Source organism: Centroberyx affinis, unplaced genomic scaffold, assembly GCF_046629955.1.
Source record: "Centroberyx affinis isolate AG114_WGS23_722 - 3 ecotype Tasmania unplaced genomic scaffold, CSIRO-AGI_Caff_v1 ptg000927l_1, whole genome shotgun sequence".
Taxonomy (NCBI): domain Eukaryota; kingdom Metazoa; phylum Chordata; class Actinopteri; order Beryciformes; family Berycidae; genus Centroberyx; species Centroberyx affinis.
The window spans coordinates 102,501-127,358 of NW_027279506.1; the positions used below are offsets into that span (position 1 = coordinate 102,501).

Genomic DNA, 24,858 nt, shown 5'->3' on the forward strand with positions numbered 1-24,858 from the left:
CACACTGATCCAGGAATACAGCAATGCAGGTCAATATGCATTCTCATTGGATACGTGCATATGTGTTCTTTCTCTCCAAAACACACAAGCACACACACACATGGCTTGCATATCCACAGAATGGGTATATAAAATAGGTATCTCACCATCTGCTCCAATCCTGCCATCACTGTCATCATCGGCAGCACACAGGAAGGCCTTGGTCTCTGTGTCGGTCAGAACACGGGCGCCAGGAGTAAACCTCTGGAGGAAGAACCTGGGACACACACAGCACCAGGGTTAGGGTTAGTTACACAGTTACACAGCTACAGATAATAACACTCCCAGTCAGTGTTATTCCTCACTTACAGCAGGCTAATTCACCAGAGAGAGAGCTAGCCTTGGGGTCTAACACAGAGGTCCAGGAAGCTCTCATCCTCACATTTTACACAAGAATCTTTGAAAAAACCTAAATGCACACAGGTGATAACAAAGCCTGATGCAAAATAAGTAATAGGAAAGAATTTGAATTTCGCTGTCTATCAAGTCACTTGTCTAAGCCTTATCAAGCTTTGGTGCTGAATGATGTACTGCTGTACAGAATATGACCACCTGTGAGGGGCTAATGTCTAAAAATCCAAATCAAATTAATGGTGATGATGGTGATGCTGATACAGCAAAATCTTGCACAAGTTTACAGTAATGCTAAGACTTGTAGTATGCAGTAAGCTTTCATAGACTTCCATCTTGTATCTGTTATGTTATCAAAAGTGGCAAATGAAAAGGTGGGTGAACTATGACCTCCAGTAGATGATCATCATAGCGTAAACAACCACCAATATAAACAAAACTCAATCATATTTTCAGAAAAGCATTAAATTATGTTCTTTAAAATACTGTCTTCATATAACTTACATATACTCCTTAGTATGATTTATACTTTGAATTTACGTCACACATTTATGTCAGCCCAAAAGATTTTAAACGGGCTTCCCCTCCACTACATCCTTGATCTAACTATATGATAATTAATAAATATGAATGGGAATCGTGTCCAGCCACACAAAGTTGGTTGTCTCCCAGGAAGTCCGACACAAATCTCTCCGCCAGTCGTAACAATTGACAAAAAACGTCCACTGGCCCGTTAGTACAGAATAATCCAGGGCAAAACAACAAGCCTGCCCACTCACTTGAGCTCTTCCTCCTCGATGAAGCCGCTGCCATCGTTGTCCAGGATGCCGAAAACCTTCTTCACATCCTGGGGGCTCTTCTTGGTCAGACCACACAGCTGGAAGAACTTCTTGGGGCAGAAGGAGTCCGGTGCTGGAGGAGAAAGAGATAGGAGGAGAAACAATATGAGGCGAGGCTGCACGTTTAAAATGAGTCCGAAATGCTCTTTAAATTGTTTTTTTTTGTTTTTTTTTTTAACTAATTGGAGATCTGCCCTCGGTTCACCAAATTGGATATATATTTAAATTAGAATTAGAGTAATGGAGTCTAGTTTGGAGTTTCTCATACATGATGCGAGGCTCAGGGGCGTCAATTCACTCCAGTGAGGCCACTGGCAGAGTCACTGTAGGCTAATATCATTTGCCAGCAAAACTCCCAAACCCTTTATATAAGTTTAATTTCTTGAGACAAGTGGATCAATGACTAATGACTGAAAACATATTATTATTTGGTCAGTGTGATAAATGATAGGTCACCAAACTTTTACTCCTGAATAATCCCTGAGGAGTTTATAGATAAGGTTTCCAGATTTCCAGATAGACTTAAGACAATACTCGAGCTTTGCCTTCCATTGTAATAATAAAACTACAAGATCAAATCTGGACTCACTTAAGCTTATGGCAAGTTCCCAATTGACGCCAATGAAATCTCTGAGCTAAGCTTTATCCCGGGCTGAGAGCATTTTCAGGCTTGGGCCTATGCCTCTACTACAACTGTATTTTTTTCCCCACATTTTGACATTTGCAATACCACTACAGTATCCTTCAGAGCGGAGGTACTCGGGTCCGTGGTAGGACTGCTTAGCCTCCAATTTCCACTGAATAGAAAAAAAAATGTAATGAAGAAAGCAATAATGATATTAGTGGAAGACGATACCTTGGCAGTCCTTGATAGCACTGTCGATGGCATCAGCGGAAAGGATAGATGAGAGCGACATTTTAATCCTGTCAGAGGAACAACCATAGTGAATTATTAACACATTTAGCCAGGTACAGTAGCAAACCTTCTAACTTGACACTGGTGGAGAGCAAAGGTGTTCAGATGACAATATTTCTGAGCTGTCAGTGCGGTGAGGGCCAGGAGAGCATAGTGGCGTTTTACATATTGATTGTCAATAAATCTTGTCTCAGTTCTGTATGAAAGTCAAAATATTCGCCCATAACTGTCACAACAAAACAGTATATCCAGTTATTGTTGCAACTACAGATAGTACAGTATCCATTCTCCCCTTGCCTATAGCGTCAATACTGTCACCTTACGCAAAGAAGTTCTCTCTTTCTCCTTTTACGCACGCAATTACTTCACCTGCCATGTAGGTAGATCGCCTTTGAACTGCTCTAAAGTCGGTGTAAACGACATACATGAGAGAAATGACTAATATACACTCCTAGGAGCCAAAGAATCCGACCCACATCTACAAAATAATTTTAAACCAGTAAGAAAGCAGTTTCTTCCCACCGAGGCGACGAGGTAAAGCCTGTCCTGATTCCACACAGCAACTTACCGCGTTGAGGTTCTTGCCCGGTCGGTGATCCAGCAGAGAGGTAAGGCTATGTGGTGACTGGTGTCCGTCAAGGCGGATTTATATAGGTCTGATTGCAGTGACAATGGGGATTGCTTGAGTTACCTGTCTGTGGATCAAATTCTAACTGCCCGCCCCTGATCCAATTTCTCAGCTAACTAATTAACCTTTACTATTTATAACGCCCAGGGGCAGAGAGATTGGACCGTGGACATCTGTAACGCCCTTGTAAATAGCAAATTAAGTAAAAAAAAAAAAAAAATGCATTCTTTCTATCCACCACTCCCTCCTTTCAACCCAACCCTCCTCCTCCTCTCACCTCTAGAATTATATAGTACAGTAAATGCAGAGAAGCGGTAATGTAACTGCAATCTCTCTCTCTCTTTCTCTCTCCCTCTCCTTGTACCCCCCCCCCCTTCTCCATGCAGATATCCCTTTACAGGCAGCAGTCCCAAAAGGAGCACATCTGAGCCACATCCCACTGCAAACGTGCCCCTATCATTACATTTGAGGTAAATTATGGGAAATAAAAAGTCAGCTGACATTGAACCTTATACTGTGTATTATGTCCTTGTCAGTTTGTTTTAGCCTGACAAAAAGAGCATGGGCTTGATGTGTTTGTGACTTCCCCCGGTTTTAAAAAATGAGTGATGATTGAGTCAGCGAAGAGGTCAGCCCATATATGACAGAGGCTCACAACCTCTGTGTGTCTGCTACTGGCATTCTGGGGCGCTTAACCTGCCCAAATCTGCCACATTGCCCTGGACTTAACACATCAGCCCAAATGTGCTCCCTTGCCTTGCTGCCACATGCAGGCTCACAACAGATGGGGGTCAGATTATCCCCTCCCAAATCTAATGTAACCCCCCATCACACACACACACACACATAATCGCATGCTCATCACGGAATGTCATGGACGTTGATGCTTTAACCTTCTCGCTGTCTCACACCGCACAGCAGCAGCCCAGCGATTGCTTTGTCAACTGTGCTGATTAAGGGACCCGAGGTCACCCTCTCCTGTCGCTGTCCCGTCCCGCCGTGATGATTCGGCATCATGGACAGTGTCAGTATTCAAATGCACCTGTTTAAACAGAGGTTTTTGGTGGAGGAAGGGGTGGGGTTGTGTCCACAGAGGTCATGCAGGCCCTGACAGACCGGACCTGAGCTTTGGCTTTCATGTCTGTCTGTCTGTCTGTCTGTCTGTCTGTCTGTCTGTCCATTTGTAGAGTGACCAATGCAGGTTGCCTGTTCAGAGGACATTCATTGCCCCCAGTGGATCTGACACACAAACAAATTCAAGGGTTGTTAAGCATATTCCTGGGAGAGTGTTCACTGCAGCACGTTTAAATGAAGGTTATTTCTCACTACTGGACAATGAGGTAAGGTTAGTTGAAGGTGTGCATAGGCAGCTGCACGAGAGAGAGAGAGAGAGAGAAAGAGAGATGAGAGATGTGTTTGAATCACTGACTTAAATGTCTTTTGTGCAAACACATTAAAAGAATAATCCTTTGTTCCTTTTCACAGTATGGCCCAGTGGTGTTTATTTGAAAACAGGAGGGTTTTTACTACTCTCCTGACAACTGTGTGAGCTGCAGAAACCGGAGCCTTCGATCTGCCACCTGACACTCTTTGAGGGATATCCCTGAATATGCCCACAGCCAGAGGGGGGGGGGGGGGGGGAGGGCGACCAGACAGGGACAGGCAGGCACAGCAACTGCCAGCAGTAAAACTCAGCTACTGTAAGCGCGCGTGCACGTGTGGGGCACGCGCGACTCTTAGCAGTGCTGTGGCTCTCGTGCGCGTCAGCTGGCGACCGTGAACACGTATACAGCGGGTAGTGTTTGTCGTGTCATGCTATGTGCATAAAGGTCGACTGGTGTGAACATTATTTAAACGCGTGATTTGTCCAGGTGGAATACGGGCTGCTAATAACATTTTCACATAGTCAAGTTACATCGAATTTAGTTTTGGTGCATATAGGCCTATAGGTGCGCAGCTCCATAGGAAACTAATGGTCCGTGCTCTATAGGATAAAACGAATCAGTATTTCTGGGTTTTTTTGTTTGCGTGTTTGTTTGTTTTACTTTTGCTCAAATTACTGTTGATATGCTGTAGTCATTTCGAAAGAAATGATTTCACCAACAAAATTGGTCAGGTGCTTTGCGCAACCTCTCCAAGTATTTTACGCGCGGGTTACGCACAGTGTTTTCTTTTTGTTTCATTTACTGTCAGCTTCCTGGTGTCTTTCATTATTGAATAAAAGCCTGTATCTCAGGTTGTTTGTCATTGTCAACCTTCCCTAACCCTTATCCACCTGAAACTTGTTAATGGGGCCCCTGAACAAGCGATGTCCGATAGTTTTCTTTGAGGTTCCTCCGTTGAAGGTAAGACTCCAGAGCAGATAGAGAGAAACTCAATCATCTCCTCCAGGCTCTGCGTGAAAAGGAGACTGAGGACACCGGATCGAGAGCAGCGGTGCGGCTTTACCCACAGCCGGTGCATGATGTCATGCGCCATGTTGATACCTGGCCGCCTATACAGTTACTGGGCGATCATTTATTAATTTACATTTGCTAATGTTCTTTACGAGCCTCACTCCTGGACATATGCTGTCATGTCGGCAAATGGTCGAAATAAAGTCACGTTGTGACTCGACGTCTATTAGACTTGTTGGCCTCGACGCAGGTTGAGAAAATGTTTGCTGGGTGCTGTCTTCTTGGAAATAAAACATCTATGCACAGGATTTACTTATACAGTTTTCAGCCCGTCCCTCTGCATCGCAACACTGCAAATATGTTCATCTTAACATGTCAGTTAGTCTCATATCCAGTCTTAAAACCTTCTTGAAAAGATAAAATGAACTGAAATGAATAAAAAATAAATAAAATAAATCAGTCAATTGGGTGAGATAATTCCACTTGTCTCCAATGCAATTTAACATTTTTGCGTATTTTTTCCAGAAACGAGCGTCAAACTTGAAGCAAGGCACAGTAAGGATCAGTCCGCCAATATCAGGAAAATGATTGAAGAAAACTCAACACCAGTTGATTTGGAATTAGTGAAATTATCTGCCCGATTACAGATTTTTTAAATTGTTTTAAGAAAAATCTGATTTTAAAACTCAAAGATGATGATGGGTGATTTTTGCAGTGTAGGCTACATTTTTTTAAAACGTTCATTTTTTTTTATGTCGTTTTACTACATGGGCCATGCTTCAGGCTAATGAGTATCCCTATGACGTGAATAATGTCAATGTCGTCTAATCATACAGTATGTCTGAAAAGCTTGAAACGAATGGATGTGTCGAAACAACTGTCGTTTTTGTTGACAGAACAACAGACAAACACCACGCTGGTGTTTGTCTGTCCGGCGCATCTGTCCAAACTATACTGACAATGGATTTGCCACCATCTAGTGGCTCCAGAGAGAAACGCATCTCTCTCTCTCAATTTTTTCAATTCAATTCGGTGTGCTTTATTGGCATGAAAGTTCACAGACAATATTGCCAAAGCATCAAGATGAATATCAGTCTAGGTGTGTGTGTGTGTGTGTGTGTGTGTGTGTGTGTGTGTGTGTGTGTGTGTGTGTGTGTGTGTGTGTGTGTGAGAGAGAGAGAGAGAGTCAATGCCTGGACAGAGGAACTGGGTTGCTGCGTGTTCAGCTCCCGTACCCAGAGCCTCCATCACAGAGTGAGGATCAGTAAACTATGTGAAGGAATTAATGTTTGCGGGTATCAAGGGTTACACATATTTTATATGCAGTACACAATAACATTCAAAGAGAAAAATATCAAATATGTGGGGTTTCAAGATATTGGGAGATTAAGATTATGTTATAAAAAAAAGAAAAATGAAATAAATAAATGAATAAATAAACAAAATAAAATAAAAGTGTATTTGTCACTCACTGTTCCTCAGGTTGTGGCAAGTTTCTACAAACTGAGCCGCTAGGTCTGCTGTGTTTCCCTCTCCTAGTAGAAGTTGTAGCTTTGATTGATCATCAAGCTCTCTGAAGTGGGAGACTTGGGATTTGAACTTGTTAAAGTAGATTTCTCTGGCTGAGTTAAATTTTTCACATTTTAGGAGGAAGTGCATCTCCGTCTCGACCTCACCTGTCGAACAGTGACCACATGTTCTGTTGTCTTTTGGTTGCCATGATTTCTTATGTCTTCCTGTTTCGATTGCCAATTGGTGGTCACTGAGCCTGTACCTGGTGAGGATCTGTCTCTGCTCTCTATCTCTGACAGTAGAGAGATATTCTGCCAATTTATATTCTCTGTTTAGGGTCAAATAACATCATTCTAATCTACTTTGGCTTTTAGTTTCTTTATTCCAATGTTCCAAATATGTTTCTTTGTATTGCTTAATAATTTGGTTAACTCACATTGGTGTTTGTGCAGCAGTGTTGGTGTGAGCCTGGTCAGGGTTTCCCTGTGCAGGAGCAGTTAGTCTCAGCACCAACTGACACAGCGGACTCTGTTGTGGGTTCAGCTCTTGGGTTTGAGAGGCTTTAAAGTGGAGGCTCTCTTTAGGGCTAGATCTTAGGTGGTTCCAAAATTTTTGTGCCTGTTTGTGGATGTTAATTGCTAATGGATATTAGTTCTGCCCTACATGCATTTGTATGTGTAGGTGTTTCCTTTGAATATGGAGGGCACTGCGGCAGAATTCTGCATGTAAGGCTTCTGTTGGGTGTTTGTCCCATTGAGTGTAGACTGAGTGGACCCCATACTTCACTACCATAAAGCATAATAGGCTTGATCACACTGTCAAATATTTTAAGCCAGATTTTAATTGGAATTTGGATATTATAAAGTTTTGTTTTTATTGCATAAAGGGCTCTTCGAGCTTTTTCTTTTAGTGCATTCACTGCCAGGCTGAAACTCTCTGAGGCTGTAATTGTAAGACCGAGATAGGTGTAGCTCATGGTGTGGTCTATAGTGGTACTTCCTATGGTAAACTGGTGTCTGGTTTCCTGACACCTGGGCCTCTTTTGGAAGATCATGATATTGGTTTTCTTTAGATTTACTGCCAGAGCCCAGTTCTGGCAGTATTCTTGTAGCACGTCTAATTGTTGCTGGAGCCCTTGTTTTGTTGGAGACAGCAAAACCAAATCATCTGCATAAAACAGGCATTTAACTTCTCTGTCTAGGAGAAAAAAGACCTGGAGCTGCACTTTGGTCCAACTGTACTGCCAGTTCATTTATATAGATATTAAACAGTGTTGGACTCAGGTTGCATCCTTGGTGGACGCCTCGTCTTTGGGTGAAGAATTTGGTACGTTTGTTTCCAATTTTGATACTGCATTTGTTTTCTAAGTACATTGTTTTAATAATATCATAGATCTTTCCCCCTATACCACACTGAAGAAGTCTGTAATAGAGTCCATCTTGCCAAATAGAATAAAACGCTTTTTTGAAATCAATGAAACAAGCAAATATTTGTCCTCGTTCTGAGTAAGGCTGAGCGCATCCTCAATGACCCTACTCACCCTCTACACAACAGGTTCCGACTAAGCTATCGGGGCAAAGGTAGAATTCTGCAAAGGAAAATAAGAACAACCAGGTTTAGCAAGTCTTTTGTTCCTTCAGCAATTAGACTGTTAAATGAGAGGGACATTCCAAAACAGAGAATCTGATGGTTTTGGCTAGGGCTATGTGCAATGTTATCCTTGTGCAATACTTGTATGGTGCAATATATTCTATATATCTTATTTTATTTATTTTTTTATTTTTTTATTTTACTAGTTGGTTATAATGCTCTGTGTGTGTGTGTGTGTGTGTGTGTGTGTGTGTGTGTGTGTGTGTGTGTGTGTGTGTGTGTTGGGGGGATGGAAGGGGGACTGTATATTGTATAGTTGTATTTATATTTGTTTGTATGACTGCTTTGTGTACTCTTGCACCTTGACCACCTGAATTTCCCTATCTGGGATAATAAAGTTTACCTTGACTTTGACCTTGATCTTTTCGTTTGGTGTACATGTGTTTGAATGAGCATGTGGAGGGTTTATATATGATCTGTGGTCCGATGTTTGGGGATAATTTTGGGGATGTTTGGGGAAATGTAGTATTCTCTTATTTAGGATACTACAAAGTAATTTCCCCAGGCAGCTACTGACACACTCAGTATTAAAATAATAATTATAACAATTATAACAATACGTAAACAAACAGTAGTGATTAAGATAGGTCAAGATGATCATTCTGGGCCGTCCCTCAGTCTGTGACAGGCGCTCTCTCTCTCTCTCTCACGCATGCACGCACACACGCACACGCACACACACACACACACACACACACACACAAAAGCACTACCACACAGTTTTTGTGCTTTTCTCAAAACACAGGCTATATAGGCTAATAAAGTATGCCAATGATATAGTATAACTACGGTAGGCTTTATGTACTTTGGCTGATGGAAAACCATTTATTCAGGTTGTCTGTCCATCCAGAATTGTGGTTTAACATTGTTCCACCATTAAGAGTGTCTATGTGTGTGTGTGTGTGTGTGTGTGTGTGTGTATGAGAGAGAGAGAGAGAGAGAGAGAGAGGGAGAGAGAGAGAGGGGGGGGGGGGGGGGATGCACGTAGGCTATTATGTACTTTGGCTGATGGAAAACCATCTATTCAGGTTGTCTGTCCATCCAGAATTGTGGTTTAACATTGTTCCACCATTAAGAGTGTCTATATGTGTGTGTGTGTGTGTGTATGAGAGAGAGAGAGAGAGAGGGGGGGGGGAGGGGGAGGGGGGGGGGGGGTGCACGTGAATTTTTTCTATGTGGCAGGTGTTCCTGACATGAAAGGGCGTCAGAGATCAGTGTCTTATGGCATCTATGAGGGAGAACAACTCAATAAGACCGTAGCAAAAGAATATTTATTCTTTTTTATAGTTCGTTCCTGGAAAGTGCATCATAGATTTTACAGTAAGCAAAATTCATATTTAAGACATGAACACAACCGAGCTACATTCACAATCATCATTTTTGGACAGTGTGTTGCATAGGAGGAAACGTCTCGTAAGCAAATGTAGTATAAAAATTATTTATATTCAGATGAAAAGGGGAGGTCGACGTGGGCAATGTTGTTCCATCAGAGCAGGTGTTGGTCAGTTGCCATTTATTTAGTAACCATGGCAGCGAACTCTGCGGGAAGAGAAAAGAAACCGTTAGCCGCCATGTTCAGCTCTGTAGTTTCACTAAAAAGGGCATTTGCTGATCTGAATTACGACATGGATAAAGGAAACTCGTACCATCAACGCCAATCTTGCCGTCACCGTCGGAGTCACCGGCCTTGAGGAAGGTCTTGGTCTCGGCGTCGGTCAGTGCGCGTGCACTTGCACTGAAGTTCTGCAGGAACAGCCTGTGATTCGACAGAAAAACACGAGCTTGTAAACGGATATTTTCGGTTCTTGGCTCTGATTGGCCGAGCCATATTTGAAGGCGTTGTAAAATATCCAATGTAACCGCATAACAGTCAGCCTAATTTATTAGCCTATTTTAAAATACAGTGGCGAGTAAATGCATAAAAAGCATATGAGTGATATGATAATACGCCCATTTAAGTTCACCATTATTTCATTAATTTGAAGTTAGGACATGGAGTGTGTGTGTGTGTGTGTGTGTGTGTGTGTGTGTGTGTGTGTGTGATGTCTAGCTCCAGCAGTGTCCCTTACTTCAGCTCGTCCTCCTCAATGAACCCACTCTTGTCCTGGTCAATGACGCCGAAGGCCTTCTTCACTTCATCGGCGGTCTTTCCAGTCAGACCGCAGGCCTTGAAGAACGTCACGTGGTTGAATGTGTCGGCGGCTGGAAGGCACATCGTTTTGAAACACAAACACGTTATAATGGACCACTCCAAACAAAAAGACAGATGGTGGCCACACACTTTGGTTTTTGTGATTTTGCATCGAAATTAAAAAGACTTGAGGAGTTAGGCTACCTTTGCATGCGGCCAGGGCTGCAGCGATGTCGGCATCTTTCAGACCTGCGAAGGCCATTTTGATCTGTACAAATACAAGCAGTTGATTATTAAACTTGCGGGATAAATAGCCTACTCTGCCTTGTTAACAATAGCTGGGGAGCCCATAGGAACTTTTCAGCATCGCATATTGAAGAATAGGCTATAGCCAAGTATATGCATCCAATTACAAATACTAGCCTATAAGACTGTTCATTTTAATTGTGATTTCAATGTGATTCGCTAGGCCTATGCATTCTACAAGATTAGATAATTTTTGTATTCAAACAACAATTAAGCGCTCAATAACTTGCATAGCCTAATATATGATTAGCCTGTCGGCAATAAATGTCGGCAATATTTCCAAAGATAAGAAAAATATCTTAGATTTCAGAAAGCCAAAATGCGCATGATTTAATCCACTTCTTATTTGAATGTTAGATATTTGATGCTGCATTTCCAAAGTCCCATTTGAGAGGCTGAAATTGACACGTGCTCCCTATGGCAACTTTAGATGCTGGTGCTTTCAGTCTCTAATCCATTTCTTCATATAGTTGACTCCCATCCCTCGCAAAACCAATTTCATTCTTTGGATGACTGCGATGCTTAGCGGAGTCCGCAAATAAAGCGAGATGCCAAGCCTGATGCTGCGGCTTTGTCTGCAAGGGTCCCGGGTTGCTTTGCGTCTTCCATGGAAACTCACCTCAGGTGCCTTTGCTTTGTACAGATGATACAGACAAGAGTCGAGTCGACTGCAGTGATCTTGCCGGTGTTCCTGATGACCTTTTATACTTTCGCTCCATCGAAATCTGAGGCACAAGATAACTGACACCGCCGAGAGGGGGTGGCGAACATTTGTCCTGCAGCCAGAGACCGGGCTATTTTAAGTTTCACAAATGAAGACGCTTAAAAGGTGCGTTTGAAAAAGTCTTTAATATCGCCCAACGCTAAGAATATACACTGCTGAGGAGGACAAATTGGACTGCTGCTGGCAACACACAACCTGGAGCACGCTGCATTAAAGCTTTGATAGGCTAAGTGGAAGTGATTCTTTATTTTTCCTTTTTTCGTGCAACTTTGTTGAAGTTGGACATAAACTAAGCTAATCACAAATCTGCTACAGGTCGACATGGCTATGTTGGGATATTTTGCCAAACATATCTTACTTATGAATTTGATAAATCGATTAGTTTGTAAAAGAAGCCTTCAATGTATTGTCTAGACATGTTGTCCTTTGTCTTGAATACCACTGTCTCTGATAGCCTATAGCCTACCTTACAACTGTAATCGAGCGAGTGTATAGTGTAATATTGTAATTGATAAAGAATGTAACTTTTTACTTTCTGCTGTCAAGAGCAGGCTATAGCCATGCGGGCGGATTTTATTGATAATTGCCTACTGCATATTTCTTATATCATTCTTGTCATTCTCAACTTCACATGTTTAAAAGCACAATAAATGTTTTTGCTGTCGAGTAAATCTTTTATAAACTTAAAACAATGTGAAATAGGGACATTCTTAATCCCAGTCGTGCAGATCCACTTCGCAAAGCTCCTGGAGGTGGCAGCACTGTCCTGTGGGAGGAGAGCGGCAGGAGGGGTGAGGTAAACCGCAGACTGCTGTCACAACACTTCTCTCTGTTTTGACCACTAATTGATGGTAACATGATTATGTTGCCATTTGATAGGCGAAAAGGTTTGCAGACATGCAGGTCTTGTACTATAGTTTGTGCAACTAATAGCCTTACATTTCCCCCCTTGAATTGTAGGCTAATTAGTCTATGATTTGACTGATCACTGAAATTACTTCCGAGGCCAATATTTGTATATATTTTCAAAGGGAATGCGGCTCGCTCCAAATGTGACACACACTAGAAGACGACCATAGGATGATTTGTTAAGACCCCCTCAACCCACCACACATAAACCTGCATCCTTGCACTGCATTTAGCCTGCTAAAGGTCCTGCTGATGCAACGATGCCTATTCATAGCCCTCCTGTTGCGGTCTGCTTGCCACAGCACTTCGTCCAATTGACCACACTGCAGCTGGTCGGGAGAAAACCCTTGGAGCAGACGCCCTAATTGCACTATGTGTGAAAGCAATCCATGTGAATCCCCCTAGATCCAGGAAGTGTTCAAGCAAAGCCCCGGGGCCTTCCCCACTGTGTGTTTGCCAGGTCCTGGCCCAAGACCAACAAGACTCCCCTTCCCATCTGGCTATTATCAAAACAAGTGCTGGACAGTTCTATTCAATCATCCCTCATCCCCTCCCTAGCCACACTGGAGCATTCATGAACGCTGGCTGCTGGACACTCAGCTCAACTCAGTTTGTTCCTATTCATACCATCACACCACAGTTGACCAATGCACAGAGGACTGACCTGAACGAGATGATTTTACACCAAAAGAGTATTTATTCCTGGTTTTTCACTCTTCCTCAAAAGTGCAGAAAGGATGGTACAATTTGCACAAGTCATGTTTCAAAACATATCACACATTTGAGTAAAATTAACATTACACTATGTGTTCAATGTTGAGACATAGTCTGCAGGCAACTCATAAATAAGATATAAAAAATATTCTTTCAGCTGATGATTTACTGAATCTTGCAAGGAGTTCCCTTCATGAGTTCGTTCCGTGAAAGTGGATCTTGGTCAATGGAAACTTATGCCTTTACAAGGGCAGCAAACTCTGTGAAAAGTAGATAGAATAAAACTGCCATTAGTATTGAGCAAAATGTATTCAAACTCTTATCTCATTAGGGTGGTGTACTCTAGACTTAACATTAGTTGGACCCAATTGTCTGACCAAGAATTTCAGATATTCAACTGAAAGTATGTGAATACATGTTAAGGAATAAATTGTTATGCAGATCAACCAAGAGTCCAATGCTAATAGGCATCTGAATGAATCTGATATACCTGTGCAAAGTGCTCTGCTAAACAAAAAGATAGTGAGAAAGTGTAATGTATTCAACAAAGAACTCTACCGTCAACGCCGATCTTGCCATCACCATCACTGTCACCAGCGGCGAGGAAAGCCTGGGTCTCTTTGTCAGTGAGTGCTCTGGCGCCAGCGGAGAAGTTCTGCAGGAACAGCCTGATAGGTGTTGGACAAAGGAGCAGGAGTTGAAATCAGGACCATGATACATCTCAGATTGTATTGACTGACCGGTAGTAAAACACTGCAGAATGTGTGATTCTGAAACAGGCTCTGTGGTTCCGATCGTAACACAAAACTGAAATGATTCTGAAATGGAGTCATAAATCCTTCAGGTTTCAATAGACAAGGCCTTAAAGTTGCTGTACACCTAGTCACTATGCTGTTTTACCTTCAAATTAAAGCCAAGATAAGTCCAAAGTGAAGGGGAAAGACAATCAGCTAACCATTCATCTATTTTTCTGAATTAACTTGGACCACTTTAGGACTTTTCTATTCACATAGGAGACATCAGCTAAATGCCCTGTAGCAATTCACTCAGACGCAATGCAATGACCTGGGATACGGTGCATATTCTAAATGTTGAGTTTCCATTTGAAGTGTGCATTGATTAAGTGTCCCTTACTTCAGCTCCTCCTCCTCAATGAAGCCACTGTTATCCTGGTCAATGATGAAGAAGGCCTTCTTGACATCATCAGAGGACTTGGCGGCCAGGCCGCATGCCTTGAAGAAGGTCTTGTAGTTGAAGGAGTCAGCAGCTGTAACACACGTTTTAACACCATAAGCAGACTAAAGATACAGGCTGCACAAGCACAACACAGGACCAGATACAGGACCTTGGACAGGGACTGAAGGATGTGGAAGGCTAATTGTGGCCGTCAGTGGTGTGTGCCGCATTTTGAAATTGGGAGTTGAGTGTATTCTGATCACAACCACATTTTGTATCAATTTTTTAGCAGTAAGTTTGCACACCATTAAGGCTGAGTGAATGTACTGTATATTAAGGTGTTCAGTACTCCAGATTGGTTTTGCATTGAAAGTTCATCAAAAGCAAAAAACAGGTTTAGGGCCACTGTGTATTGCATTTCTGAATACATCTGTGCTAAAGTAGGAGTGACCTATCTTACCTTTGCATCCATCCAGAGCTGCTTTCACCTCAGCATCATTGAGAACACCAGCGAAGGCCATTTTTTAATCTTTGAGATGAGAGAGAAGAGAATCACATGTTAGTATCAGACAGTGTAAATCCTATTCTACAGTTCTCTTATTGTGACATTTCAAATATCCTCCTGTAGGACAAGCATACTAAATTATTGCAATTTTGCATCTGGAAGATTCACAAGAGTTGCCTGCAGAGAGGGATTTGCAGAGAGAGGGAGTTGTGTATTTCTCGTAAATGGCAGGTGTTTCCCAGAGTTCTTCCAAGCATCTGGCGCATAACTTTACAGTTGGTCATGTATCAGATGGAGCCTTGCGTCAGTCTGCGGGCTCAAATTACGCGCATCAAGTGGATGGCCATGAACGTCATTAGTGTTCAACCACGCTTCCTCTAGCGTCTTAACATAATAAAATACGTCATTTATCAGATGTAACTGTTGTCAACATTGTATTGGAAAACAGCTCCACTTGTGGAGTCTAACGACTATCACGACTGAACTTGGCCAATTGTTTTGAGATTAATTGCCTTACATTTTCACAGCATCACACGCAGCATCACCACTCCAGTTTTTATGGGCTAAAGAGCTACTCTTTGCCTCCAGATATCTGACCCCAGCACGGGCCTGACTGTGTTTATCGCAACTTAATGCTGCTATGGCTCTAAATAGCCTAGATGATGCTCCCACGGGAACATAATTCATTGCCACAAATAAACGATGCAATTAGGAAAACGCAGTCATGACAACAGTGTGATGGCTTTGGATGTTTTTTTTTATGTCCAGTTATAAGAAAATGTTGGTAACACAGCGAAATTATTATCCACAAACGTTGTTCTTCAGAAAAAAAAAGCCTCATTTGAACTCCTCTCGCACTGAGTGAATGATCCCGTGGTCCATGTAGTACTTTGGCTCCATATCTATCTATTATAGTCCACGGAAATTTCCTGGTCTGAATCCCCTTCCTCCCAGTGTGAGCTGAAGCCGGCGGCCTGTACGGAGCGCACATTCCACTCACCTTTGAGCTGCGTTGAGGCGAGTGAAAACCGAGGCGGACTGGAGTGAATGTCTGAACCCCGTTTCTCCCTCTCTTATATACCCTGGAGCAACACCATTTACAGAGCTTTGAGTCTCAGTATCAGGTACCAAGATGCATGGGTTTCGAAAAAATGTGTCTAGTAGTCTCAAGCTATTTTTAGGGGAACAAATGAGGATGTTGCTACCATGTGTGCGAAAGCCTATAGCGAGACGTGTGGAAGCGCCTTGAAACCCGAGCGGGCCCAGCGCGCAGTGACATCTCGTCTCAAATGATTTACTAGGCTACATTAACAAACTTTGATCTTGTTGCTTTGGCACTTAGTTAATCAGACAGTGTAAATGAGAGGCGTGGAAATGATGTGAAAGATGCACATAGGCTAAATAGCACATAGGTCACTGCATTCAAATCTATCATTTGTGTTTCTGAGACAAAACTTAAAGCCAAAATGCCACGTGGGTTTGTACTGATAGCCAATAGCCAATGCTATGATCGAATTTTATTTTTTAATTTTAACGCCATTCATCTAATTTGTAATGGTGTATCTACGATAGGACTACTCAATAATAATGACCTTATCAGCGGTATTTTTGAATCTCTTATGGTATAACTGTAATATTCCCATAGCTTAATATCCTTATAGGGACTTATGGTGTGTCTGTGGAACTCAATAGTGAGTTTATAGTGACCTTATAGTGGTTTCTGGCATGTTTATCTTCTATGATATTACTATAATATATCTGTTAGCTATAATATTCATACAGGGGCTTTTGCTGAGATATTTGTTTAGTATTCTTCTAAATGTTATTGTTTATTTAAGTCTTGGAGTCAGAATTCTAGTTCATTTGAGTTGAAGGGTTGGAGTTGCAAAACGTCGGCCCTGATGCGGTTTCAGATGATGTACGCGGTCTCTGCCTCTGCTGTGGCATTAACGTCAGGGGTTCAATAGGCCTATCTATGCCCAACGCGTACTTCCATAGGGTTCATCTGCACTGCAGATCCAGTGAATCGAGTTTCAAACGAACCCAGCGGCCTGGGCCAAGGCCTGGGTCCTGGGGCCCATGTCCCCGGATCGCTGTCCTTAGTAGGCAATGTGCACGAATCATCCAGACAAAGGGTATTTGTGTGTGTGTGTGTGTGTGTGTGTGTGTGTGTGTGTGTGTGTGTGTGTGTGTGTGTGTGTGAACAAGTGAACAAGTTAGCGATATGTTGAGGATTCATGCAACTGGTTTTACTCCAACATGTTTGCATTGTAACACTTGGCGCAGTCTTCCACAACTGAAGCTGCTGACTTTTCTCTCACATTAACAACTTCACCAAAGATCCTGATTGTACTTCTTTCATAGTCAGCTGTACGTGACTATTCAGTGACATCCTTCGGTGTTTGTGGCCTGTAGCATTCCCCTAAACCATTAACCTTTTGAGGTCCTTTACACCTTCCTCCCCATGTAATAGCCATACTGAACTTTGTGTCATAGTGGAATTCAGTGGAAAGTATAGGACCTATAGTAGTAAGCACGGCGTAAAGGTTTTAATTGCCAAGCAGAATTTTACGCATTGAAATGACACAATTAACGATCAAAACAGAAAACTCAATTATCTCAGTTAGCCTATGTATTAATTAAACTGACCGATATTGTTTTTTCGCGATGTTTTTCATAAAAAAATGTAGAGCTCAGTCAGTAATGTTTTAGGAGCATTTTTATTTGACCTCTCCCCAGCAGAAGGCGGTATAGTCCTAATGAGGACAACATGGTGACATCTAATTTCTAAAAGAAACCGCGAGTTAGCTTATTGACATCTCATAAAGGACCCGTCCGATTAGTAACACGTACTGGGATCCACCGACTTGACACTTGTCAGACTCCCCCACTTTTTCGGTTGGGTGTGGCAAGATATGTAACTGAATATATTAGTGATTTCATGGGTGTCAGTTGGACCATACCTTTGCCTAAGTCAGTCCAAATCTGATATTGTAGTTTTTAATAGCCTAGTAAAATGGAGAGCAAAGATCAAACAAAAATCGCCAGATATCTATTTGGAAGCCATATCTAAAAAACCATCACATCAGGTCTTGAGGACCAGTGTTCCCTCTCTGCTGTAAGCGTCTGTGCAAGATAAAGTTTGGTGGCCTTTGTCTAATAATTTATCGCACTCTAAATTAGGCTAATCTTGTCAGCCATCTCTCATTGATCCATTTGTCTCTGAAATGTAGTCGATGAAAACAGGTTTCAGTTTTTGGTGGAAAACTGTGCAGGGACTTTGCCATTGGTTTTAGTGAATTGTCGTCTCTGAATACCTTCACTGTTACTATATGGGGAAAAACAGCTTGTAGGGATATAGGGCTACACTGCCCATTGGCTCTCAGCTTATATCTTCACATTTGGAGCAGCATCTTGTATACAGACACAAAATGACACTATATGAATTGCACATCACATGCAGAGCAAGAAAAGACCAGCAGACAACATCGTCACGTCTCAAATCTTTTTTTTTATTAATGCATTCCAGTTACCTGATTGACCGAACACACACAACTAAGACCCAATTTTAGCTGTCCGTCCTCCAACCGGCTTGTGCGTCATTGCATCAAATCAACGGGGAGAGCAGCAGGCAGAATATCTGAGGTTTCTTGTTTTTGCATCAAACAATCCGGAAATTTGAGGTTTCCATAAAAAATCCACTGAAATCAAAATAAGGGGAGACAGCCCTGGTCATGTAACTTTTTTTTCCCTCCTTTATTTCAGGAGAGCGCAGAACTCTGTGGGGAAGAAAAGAAACAGTGGATTTAATCTGTGATCCCTATTAAGTACAACCGTATCCTCCAGGCAAGAAGTGAGTGTCACACAACATGACAGTTAAGCAAGATGACTAAACATGCAACAAATGACTATTTTTTGTTTGTTTGTGTGCATAGTTTCATTGTCGTTTTGTCTCGCAAGCTACAATTGTGTGCTATTTATAGATTGCTATTTCAGCACTGACTAGTGGACAGCTCCCTTTGCAGACAGCTCTTTCTTCTCTGCCTACAGGTATTTTCAGATGCTTTACGTGAGCCTACCTTCCATCCCAATCTTGCCATCCCCGTCTTTATCTCCTGCAGCCATCAGAGCCCGGGTCTCGGACGCGGACAGCTCCCTGGCCCCCGGGGAGAAATTCTGAAGGAAAAGCCTGATTGGGAGACAAAGAGATGCGCGATAAATTATAGTTTATTTTATGATAGAATTCACGGCGGTGCGATGGTATTTGCAGTTCTTCTTTTTCCACATTTACATCAAAGTCTCTTTGAGCTGTCTTGAATCCCCCGCTCCCCCTCCCACTCCCCCACTCACTCACCACCCCTCCCTTCCCTCCTGCGTTATTGAATTCACCCCTTGCCCAAGCGCTGCTCCATTCATACAGTGATCTACGCCTGAGGACCCATGCAAGCAGGCAGGTTATATCTGTGTAGTGAACTACATGAACACCAACCCCCCCCCCCCCCCCCCCCCGCACCACCTCCCCCTATTCATCCTCAAGCCCTAAAACGACACTCCATCCTTACTTGAGCTCCTCCTCCTCAATGTATCCACTCTTGTCTTGGTCCAGGACTGTGAACACTTTCTGGCCATCTGCCTCAGATGAGCCGGTCAGTCCCACTTGTGCAAAGAACGACTTGTAGTTGAATGTGCCTGGAGCTACGTGGGCATGGATAGAGAGAGAGAGAAAGAGAGAGAGAGAATGAGAGAGACAGACAGACATGGGAGTGAGAGGTCGATCACAGAATGACAAGAGAGCAAGAACGGCGAGGGGCTGAATAGAGATGTCACATTTACTCATGCGCTCAGATGACTTTCATTCTACAACCGATGACATTTACCAATATACACCCTCTAGCGCATCACTGTCCTATACCATTATAGGTTGTTATATCATTATGCCATTGAAACACTCCCATCATACTGACTATAGCCCATGGATATAGTTCTAATGCAAACCTAAATGCTAAAAGCCCCTTATTTATCAAGCCTTTTCGACTGGAAATGCTGATCAAGGATGTGTTCCTTTCAGGTAAATATGAATGAGAAGTTCAAAGAGACTTGTTTCATGGCTGTAGACCCTGAGAAAATAAATGCATATAGGTTCTGGTTTGAAAATAGTAATGTTTAAGAGATGGACCTCAGGAAATTTGGACCCTAACCCAGCAAGGTTATTTGCCTGCTATCTCCATTTTTACATGACACGATAGCTTTCCATCTCTGCTTACAATAACTCACACTTACATACTACAGATTACCCCTTTCACCTCCACAGTGCATGCATAACGTGAAGTGGGACTGACAAAGTCTGAATGGTATTTTGCCCCAAACAGTGCTAAGAGGGGGGATTTTCTGGAAAAGAAAAATGAGTACACAAGCATTGACATTTGATTTTCAATGGGGTGGGTATACTGTGTGTGCCTCGTCAAGCAGACGTAATGGCTAGAGATAAATAATTAAGAGCTGGTGGGATGTGAAGACTGCATGGCTGGTGTGATTTTGTATTCTCTGTGTGAATGCTCAGCATAAACACTTCGGTATCTGGGTGGTAACTGCTCCCCAGCCCCGCAGCTGCCTGGTTACCTGCAGCCTCCCTGTCCCCACCGTACACCACTCACCGTACAGGTACGCTCCTGTGGGAGTGGGTTTATTACTGGCTCTCTCCCTTTCCCTGCGTATGTGAGCATGGGTGTATGTTCATTTAAAGCACTTGTGCGTGTGTGAGCGACTCTTCCTGTGTGCGTGCATGTGTGTGTGTGTGTGTGACTCACTTTGACAAGCCTGGACTGCAGCCTTGATGTCCTCGTCACTCAGCATCCCTGCAAATGCCATGGTCCTCTGTGCCTGCCTGAGGGATACACACACACACAGAAGAAGCACAAAGTGACAGTAAATGAAACTGGCACAGGTGTGTTCCGCTGACAGATAACACAGTCTCTGTCAGTTGGAAACAGTCAGGGTTTGTGGATGGAATAAGCATGATCACTCTTCCTCAGGTAATCCTCTTCAGGTAGATGAAAAATATCTTGATACCAAAGATCATACGGAATGATTTAAACGATGTGACTATTGACTGACTATTCAATCCTTGTTTCACAAAACGAAAGACAAATATTTCCAGGGAGAAAGTTGATGCAACTTGAAGGAAGCGTTTTCCAGCAAGACATCAAGAGGGTTGACTGTATTGTCCTTTTTTTTTTTTTTCATCTTACAAAATAACATTTATTTTTACCTCTTTTTACAGCAAAAGAATTGAGATGCATCAAGGCACAAATGCACACACAGAGAACTGACCCAACACCAACTACCATGAAAAAACATTGCCATGCACATGAATTTGCAGAAGCCTGGTACTCACCGTGTGTCGGGTGAGGTTTGCACTCTGTGAGCCTCTGATGTGCAGATCTCTGCCTCTTGCTTTGTGCCTATAAGCCAACACCACTCTCCTGCAGCTTCGTGATCCAGAGTGCAAGAAGCAACCTGACGTCTCTGTCCTCAAACCCAGGGAGATTTCCCCCACGCCGCGGACTGCCTCCTCCCCCTTCATCAGTTAATCAGAGCAGATAATTTTTTCACTGGTATTGTATTGCAAACTTGCAGAATAAAAATCACACTCCAAACATAATGACATTTCAACCTAGTAATAAAAAATATTGAATGCAAAAATAATCAGTCACCAATGCCAAGTTTCTATATAATAATTAATGTACTACTACTACTACTACTACTACTAATAATAATAATAATGATAATAATAATAATAATGATAATATCAGATGTAGAAATGTATTTCAGTCCCTGAGGAAATACAAAATCTTTCCATACACCAAATACATGAATGTGACAATTATCAACAAAAATCAATGCGTGTTCTTAATTTTGAGCATGAATGATCTCTGGTAATATAAAAGAGCCTGTGTGAACATATAATTATGCAATTGTGACAGTATAAGTAATGGGGAAAGTATGCGAGATTGTTCTGTTATCAAACAAAAAGCACTAAGATAACTTAATCTTTCAATATTCTTAAAAAAGTGGTAATTTTATATTCTACACCTTATACTCACACCTCACATCTCATAAAAAGTCAATGATTATACCATTGCATGAAATTCCTTAAAGCAATATTTTATTTATGAAAAACAATTTATTCATTCTTTTACACCTCCACAGGAATTCAGAAGCAGTCAACCTGCGACATTAGATATGTATCTCCTGTCACCATCCAGGCTTTCAATCCCAGCTGTCAATACTGATACTTACAAAAAGGTGAAAGTAATTCTTGCAAATTATGCCAAAGAATGAAATAATATAGCATTGAGTCTTCTTTGCTGAGTTGGTCCTACAGATGTATGTGCACTAAAAGGTGAAAATGGCTCAGCAAAGTGAAATATTGCTTTAAGAACAATAATATATCACCCACAGTTCAAGCAGCATATTGACTGACAACCTACAACGACACACCTTTACCTCTTCCAGTTCCACCCCTACATATGGAGCTGCTGTCGTCAAAATAATGAATTTTATGTTACTGTAATTATTGAATGGGAAAGCTCAATTTCCCTTGTGAATCTGATCTCCAGCAATCAATGCTGTTTCTATTGGTAAGACAATAAAAAAGAAAACCAGTCCATCAAACAAACAAAAAATCCCAATGCCCAAGGCAACATCTGCATTGACCAGCTAAATTGTGTCTGAAAATAGCCAATTGTAGCAACAAGGCTGTAGCCTGTCCACCCGTCATGAAATCAGACAGCTTGGTGGTTTATGGGCGTAAATCCAGGAATAAACATTTAATGTGGGTAGGTCGTCTTTCCTAATCAACACTGCGTGCATGCCTCACATGGTTGGCAAGTGTCTGTGGATGTAAAAGGTTTTGGGGTTTTTTTTTTTAGCTTTGATACAAAGCAATGGATTTACATTACCGGTAATAAAGTTCGATGGTGATTGGCTGTGTCTGTGTAATGTGAAGGTATTGTGGGTTGTGATTGGCTTTAGTACATGTCAGTCTTGCGAATATTTACGCCCCTATTCCATGATGTGACGTTGTACAGGAACATGGCGCTTTGGAGGAGAAATGTTTCCTGACAGTTAGGGCTATTTATCCTTTATTTCCTTTAAATATGTTCATTTAAATAGCGTTAAGGTACCTACATTAAATATGATAGGTCGTGAAAGGTAATCGTTCCTCTTCGTCTGTATGGACAATGGAACAACAAATTCCATAGCGGTGTTGCTGTCGTTAGCTGGACCTGTTAGCATTCACATGCTAGCTGAAGCTAGCTGGCTAATAGGATATTGCTAAACAGGCAGAAAATATGCTTGCTCTGCGGGCTTGTTTACGCAGCCTACACTCAAATTAAACTAACTATCAATGAATATAAGATTTTATTTAGCCTCTTATCAGCTATTTGTTGTTTAGGACGACGATTCTAATTAGCTAACGTTATTTTGTTAGCTAAGCTAGAAGGATGGAGAACCGTCATGGATTTGTTTTGTTGCTGGCCAGTGGAATTTTTCTGTCGGCATTTTTGCCGTCTGAAGGTGCCCCTCTTCAGTATCCTCACAGACCAGGTGAGACAGCTGTCTGCCAGTTACTATCTAGCTAATCGATTGTTTGTTCATTCACCATAACTCAAGTCTATCCAGCTTCTTAGCAGATGTTACTAGTTAGCTAGCGTTTGCTGGCTGAGTTAGCTACTGCTAATCAGCTGCTAAAAAGCTAACAACACAACAGCCTGGCTGTAGCTCTCCAGCTAACCAGCAAAGTTAATAGCTAATTCTACCTGACAACTACCTACCAACTGTCAGCCTAGCACCACTACTTCCTGTCTGTCATTGACTGGTAATTTTGATGACAGTGCTAATAATAGAAAGTCACAGCCTTTCATTGTCACGACATGGCTTACATTATTATAGCAGAGTGTTAAACATATACTTGGGACTTTTCCTCTACCAGTTTTCTGAATTAATTATTAATTCGAGATTTAACACTATTACAGGTCAATCTCCAGGTAATAATAATCTGTGTCATTTAACATAGCACAGTCTAATTGTAGGTAGATAAATTGCAACCTCTGCTTGGGGTTGGTCCAGTCAATGGCATCTAGCTAAGTTTATAGGACAATAGAATGGATGTTGGCCCACCAGCATGGAAACATTGCTTCTTGTTTTGAAGTGCACCTTGAGTGCCTTCTTTGACGTTGATCACAGCATCTTCACACTTTTCTTACATCACAGCCCTAGTCATAAGTGCCATCAGGGCCTACTTTATGAAAGAGATCAGTTTACCTGCCATTTTGATGCCAATGGGAAAAATACCTAATCTTGGTGAATAGTAAGTAGCCTATGTGTTAATTAGTACCCAGACTTTGTCATCAAAATCAAACTGGCTTCATATGATTTAGAATCTGAGTGGTAAAGGCCGTATTTTTCTTCTTCTTCTTCATATCGTTATTATTATTATTAAAACTATCCTTATTGCATGAAGTTGAGACTTGTTCATGTTTACAACAATTACAACAATTCAGTGGCAGTTCTACTGAGGACACTACAGGGAGAGTGGTATGGATGAGGTAAACCACTGAGAGGTAAATGAATTGGCTCTCTGTTTTCTCAGTGGATTGCACTTTCTCACAGCAGGAGGCTCAGTGATAATGGCCTATGTTGGTATTGCCTGACACTTATGAGAAATGAATGGAGGCAGAAGTGAATAACACGTCATAGTGGAGGTCGGTAATGTGTAACCGTAACACATTCCAGTCTTATCCGCACCAGTCAATGATTAACGCAACAGTGATGTTTGTTTAATCATAATACAGCTTACAGTAAAGTGATGTAGCAATATGAACATGCTTTTTATGCTTTTATTACATGACAACCTAGTCTTTGTCCCACTTGCGCAATCTTTCCATTGGACTCATTTACTACTCCCTTCAGCAATTGAAATGGAGTAAAGATGTGCTACAGCATTTCTTGATTGTGTAAGGTTTAGGGTAAGGTTGTGGGTAAGATCACACATCTAAG

The 24,858-nt window shown here is 42.0% G+C and overlaps 5 protein-coding genes across 6 annotated transcripts in view; 1 reads left to right on the plus strand and 4 right to left on the minus strand.

Moving 5' to 3' along the window:
• Window positions 1–2,864, minus strand: part of pvalb8 (parvalbumin 8) — a 3,630-nt gene extending 766 nt beyond the window's left edge. The window contains exons 1-4 of the mRNA XM_071521785.1: window positions 2,714–2,864; window positions 2,086–2,153; window positions 1,170–1,302; window positions 147–256 (exon numbers count right to left, since the gene is read on the minus strand). Of these exons, the coding sequence (XP_071377886.1) occupies window positions 147–256; window positions 1,170–1,302; window positions 2,086–2,146 (304 nt within the window). The 5' untranslated portion in view covers window positions 2,147–2,153; window positions 2,714–2,864. The remainder of the gene's footprint in view (window positions 1–146; window positions 257–1,169; window positions 1,303–2,085; window positions 2,154–2,713) is intronic.
• Window positions 2,865–9,583: 6,719 nt separating this feature from the next.
• Window positions 9,584–11,457, minus strand: LOC139645916 (parvalbumin beta-2-like). The gene is made up of 5 exons (XM_071521786.1): window positions 11,388–11,457; window positions 10,667–10,730; window positions 10,401–10,533; window positions 9,978–10,087; window positions 9,584–9,870 (listed from the first exon to the last, which is right to left on the minus strand). The coding sequence occupies exons 2-5, from the start codon at window positions 10,722–10,724 to the stop codon at window positions 9,845–9,847; spliced, it is 327 nt and encodes a 108-aa protein (XP_071377887.1). The 5' UTR covers window positions 10,725–10,730; window positions 11,388–11,457; the 3' UTR covers window positions 9,584–9,844.
• Window positions 11,458–13,107: 1,650 nt separating this feature from the next.
• Window positions 13,108–15,871, minus strand: LOC139645919 (parvalbumin beta-like). Its single transcript, XM_071521789.1, has 5 exons — window positions 15,797–15,871; window positions 14,752–14,820; window positions 14,250–14,382; window positions 13,674–13,783; window positions 13,108–13,375 (listed from the first exon to the last, which is right to left on the minus strand). The coding sequence occupies exons 2-5, from the start codon at window positions 14,810–14,812 to the stop codon at window positions 13,350–13,352; spliced, it is 330 nt and encodes a 109-aa protein (XP_071377890.1). The 5' UTR covers window positions 14,813–14,820; window positions 15,797–15,871; the 3' UTR covers window positions 13,108–13,349.
• Window positions 15,872–18,552: 2,681 nt separating this feature from the next.
• On the minus strand, window positions 18,553–20,669 carry pvalb5 (parvalbumin 5). The gene is made up of 4 exons (XM_071521790.1): window positions 20,604–20,669; window positions 19,359–19,491; window positions 18,876–18,985; window positions 18,553–18,575 (listed from the first exon to the last, which is right to left on the minus strand). Exons 1-4 carry the CDS (start codon window positions 20,662–20,664, stop codon window positions 18,553–18,555), a joined length of 327 nt encoding a protein of 108 aa, XP_071377891.1. The 5' UTR covers window positions 20,665–20,669.
• Window positions 20,670–22,912: 2,243 nt separating this feature from the next.
• Window positions 22,913–24,858, plus strand: part of lmtk2 (lemur tyrosine kinase 2) — a 30,470-nt gene continuing 28,524 nt past the window's right edge. The window contains exon 1 of one of the 2 annotated variants that reach the window (XM_071521782.1): window positions 22,913–23,417. In XM_071521782.1, coding sequence (XP_071377883.1) covers window positions 23,304–23,417 — 114 coding nt within the window. In that variant the 5' untranslated portion in view covers window positions 22,913–23,303. The remainder of the gene's footprint in view (window positions 23,418–24,858) is intronic. The other variant, XM_071521781.1, reaches the window with a different exon arrangement.

What these genes read in the sequence shown, in the direction of transcription:
- LOC139645919 (XM_071521789.1), bottom strand. Translation starts at nt 14,812, where the DNA reads ATGGCCTTCGCTGGTGTTCTCAATGATGCTGAGGTGAAAGCAGCTCTG. An exon ending in AGCTCTGGATGGATGCAAAG is followed by an intron (nt 14,383 to 14,751) that starts GTAAGATAGGTC and finishes CGTGTGTTACAG; the next exon opens with CTGCTGACTCCTTCAACTAC. An exon ending in ATTGAGGAGGAGGAGCTGAA is followed by an intron (nt 13,784 to 14,249) that starts GTAAGGGACACT and finishes AACACCTATCAG; the next exon opens with GCTGTTCCTGCAGAACTTCT.
- LOC139645916 (XM_071521786.1), bottom strand. Translation starts at nt 10,724, where the DNA reads ATGGCCTTCGCAGGTCTGAAAGATGCCGACATCGCTGCAGCCCTGGCC. An exon ending in AGCCCTGGCCGCATGCAAAG is followed by an intron (nt 10,534 to 10,666) that starts GTAGCCTAACTC and finishes TGTGCCTTCCAG; the next exon opens with CCGCCGACACATTCAACCAC. An exon ending in CGGCAAGATTGGCGTTGATG is followed by an intron (nt 9,871 to 9,977) that starts GTACGAGTTTCC and finishes CTCTTCCCGCAG; the next exon opens with AGTTCGCTGCCATGGTTACT.
- pvalb5 (XM_071521790.1), bottom strand. Translation starts at nt 20,664, where the DNA reads ATGGCATTTGCAGGGATGCTGAGTGACGAGGACATCAAGGCTGCAGTC. An exon ending in TGCAGTCCAGGCTTGTCAAA is followed by an intron (nt 19,492 to 20,603) that starts GTGAGTCACACA and finishes ATGCCCACGTAG; the next exon opens with CTCCAGGCACATTCAACTAC. An exon ending in TGGCAAGATTGGGATGGAAG is followed by an intron (nt 18,576 to 18,875) that starts GTAGGCTCACGT and finishes TCTTCCCCACAG; the next exon opens with AGTTCTGCGCTCTCCTGAAA.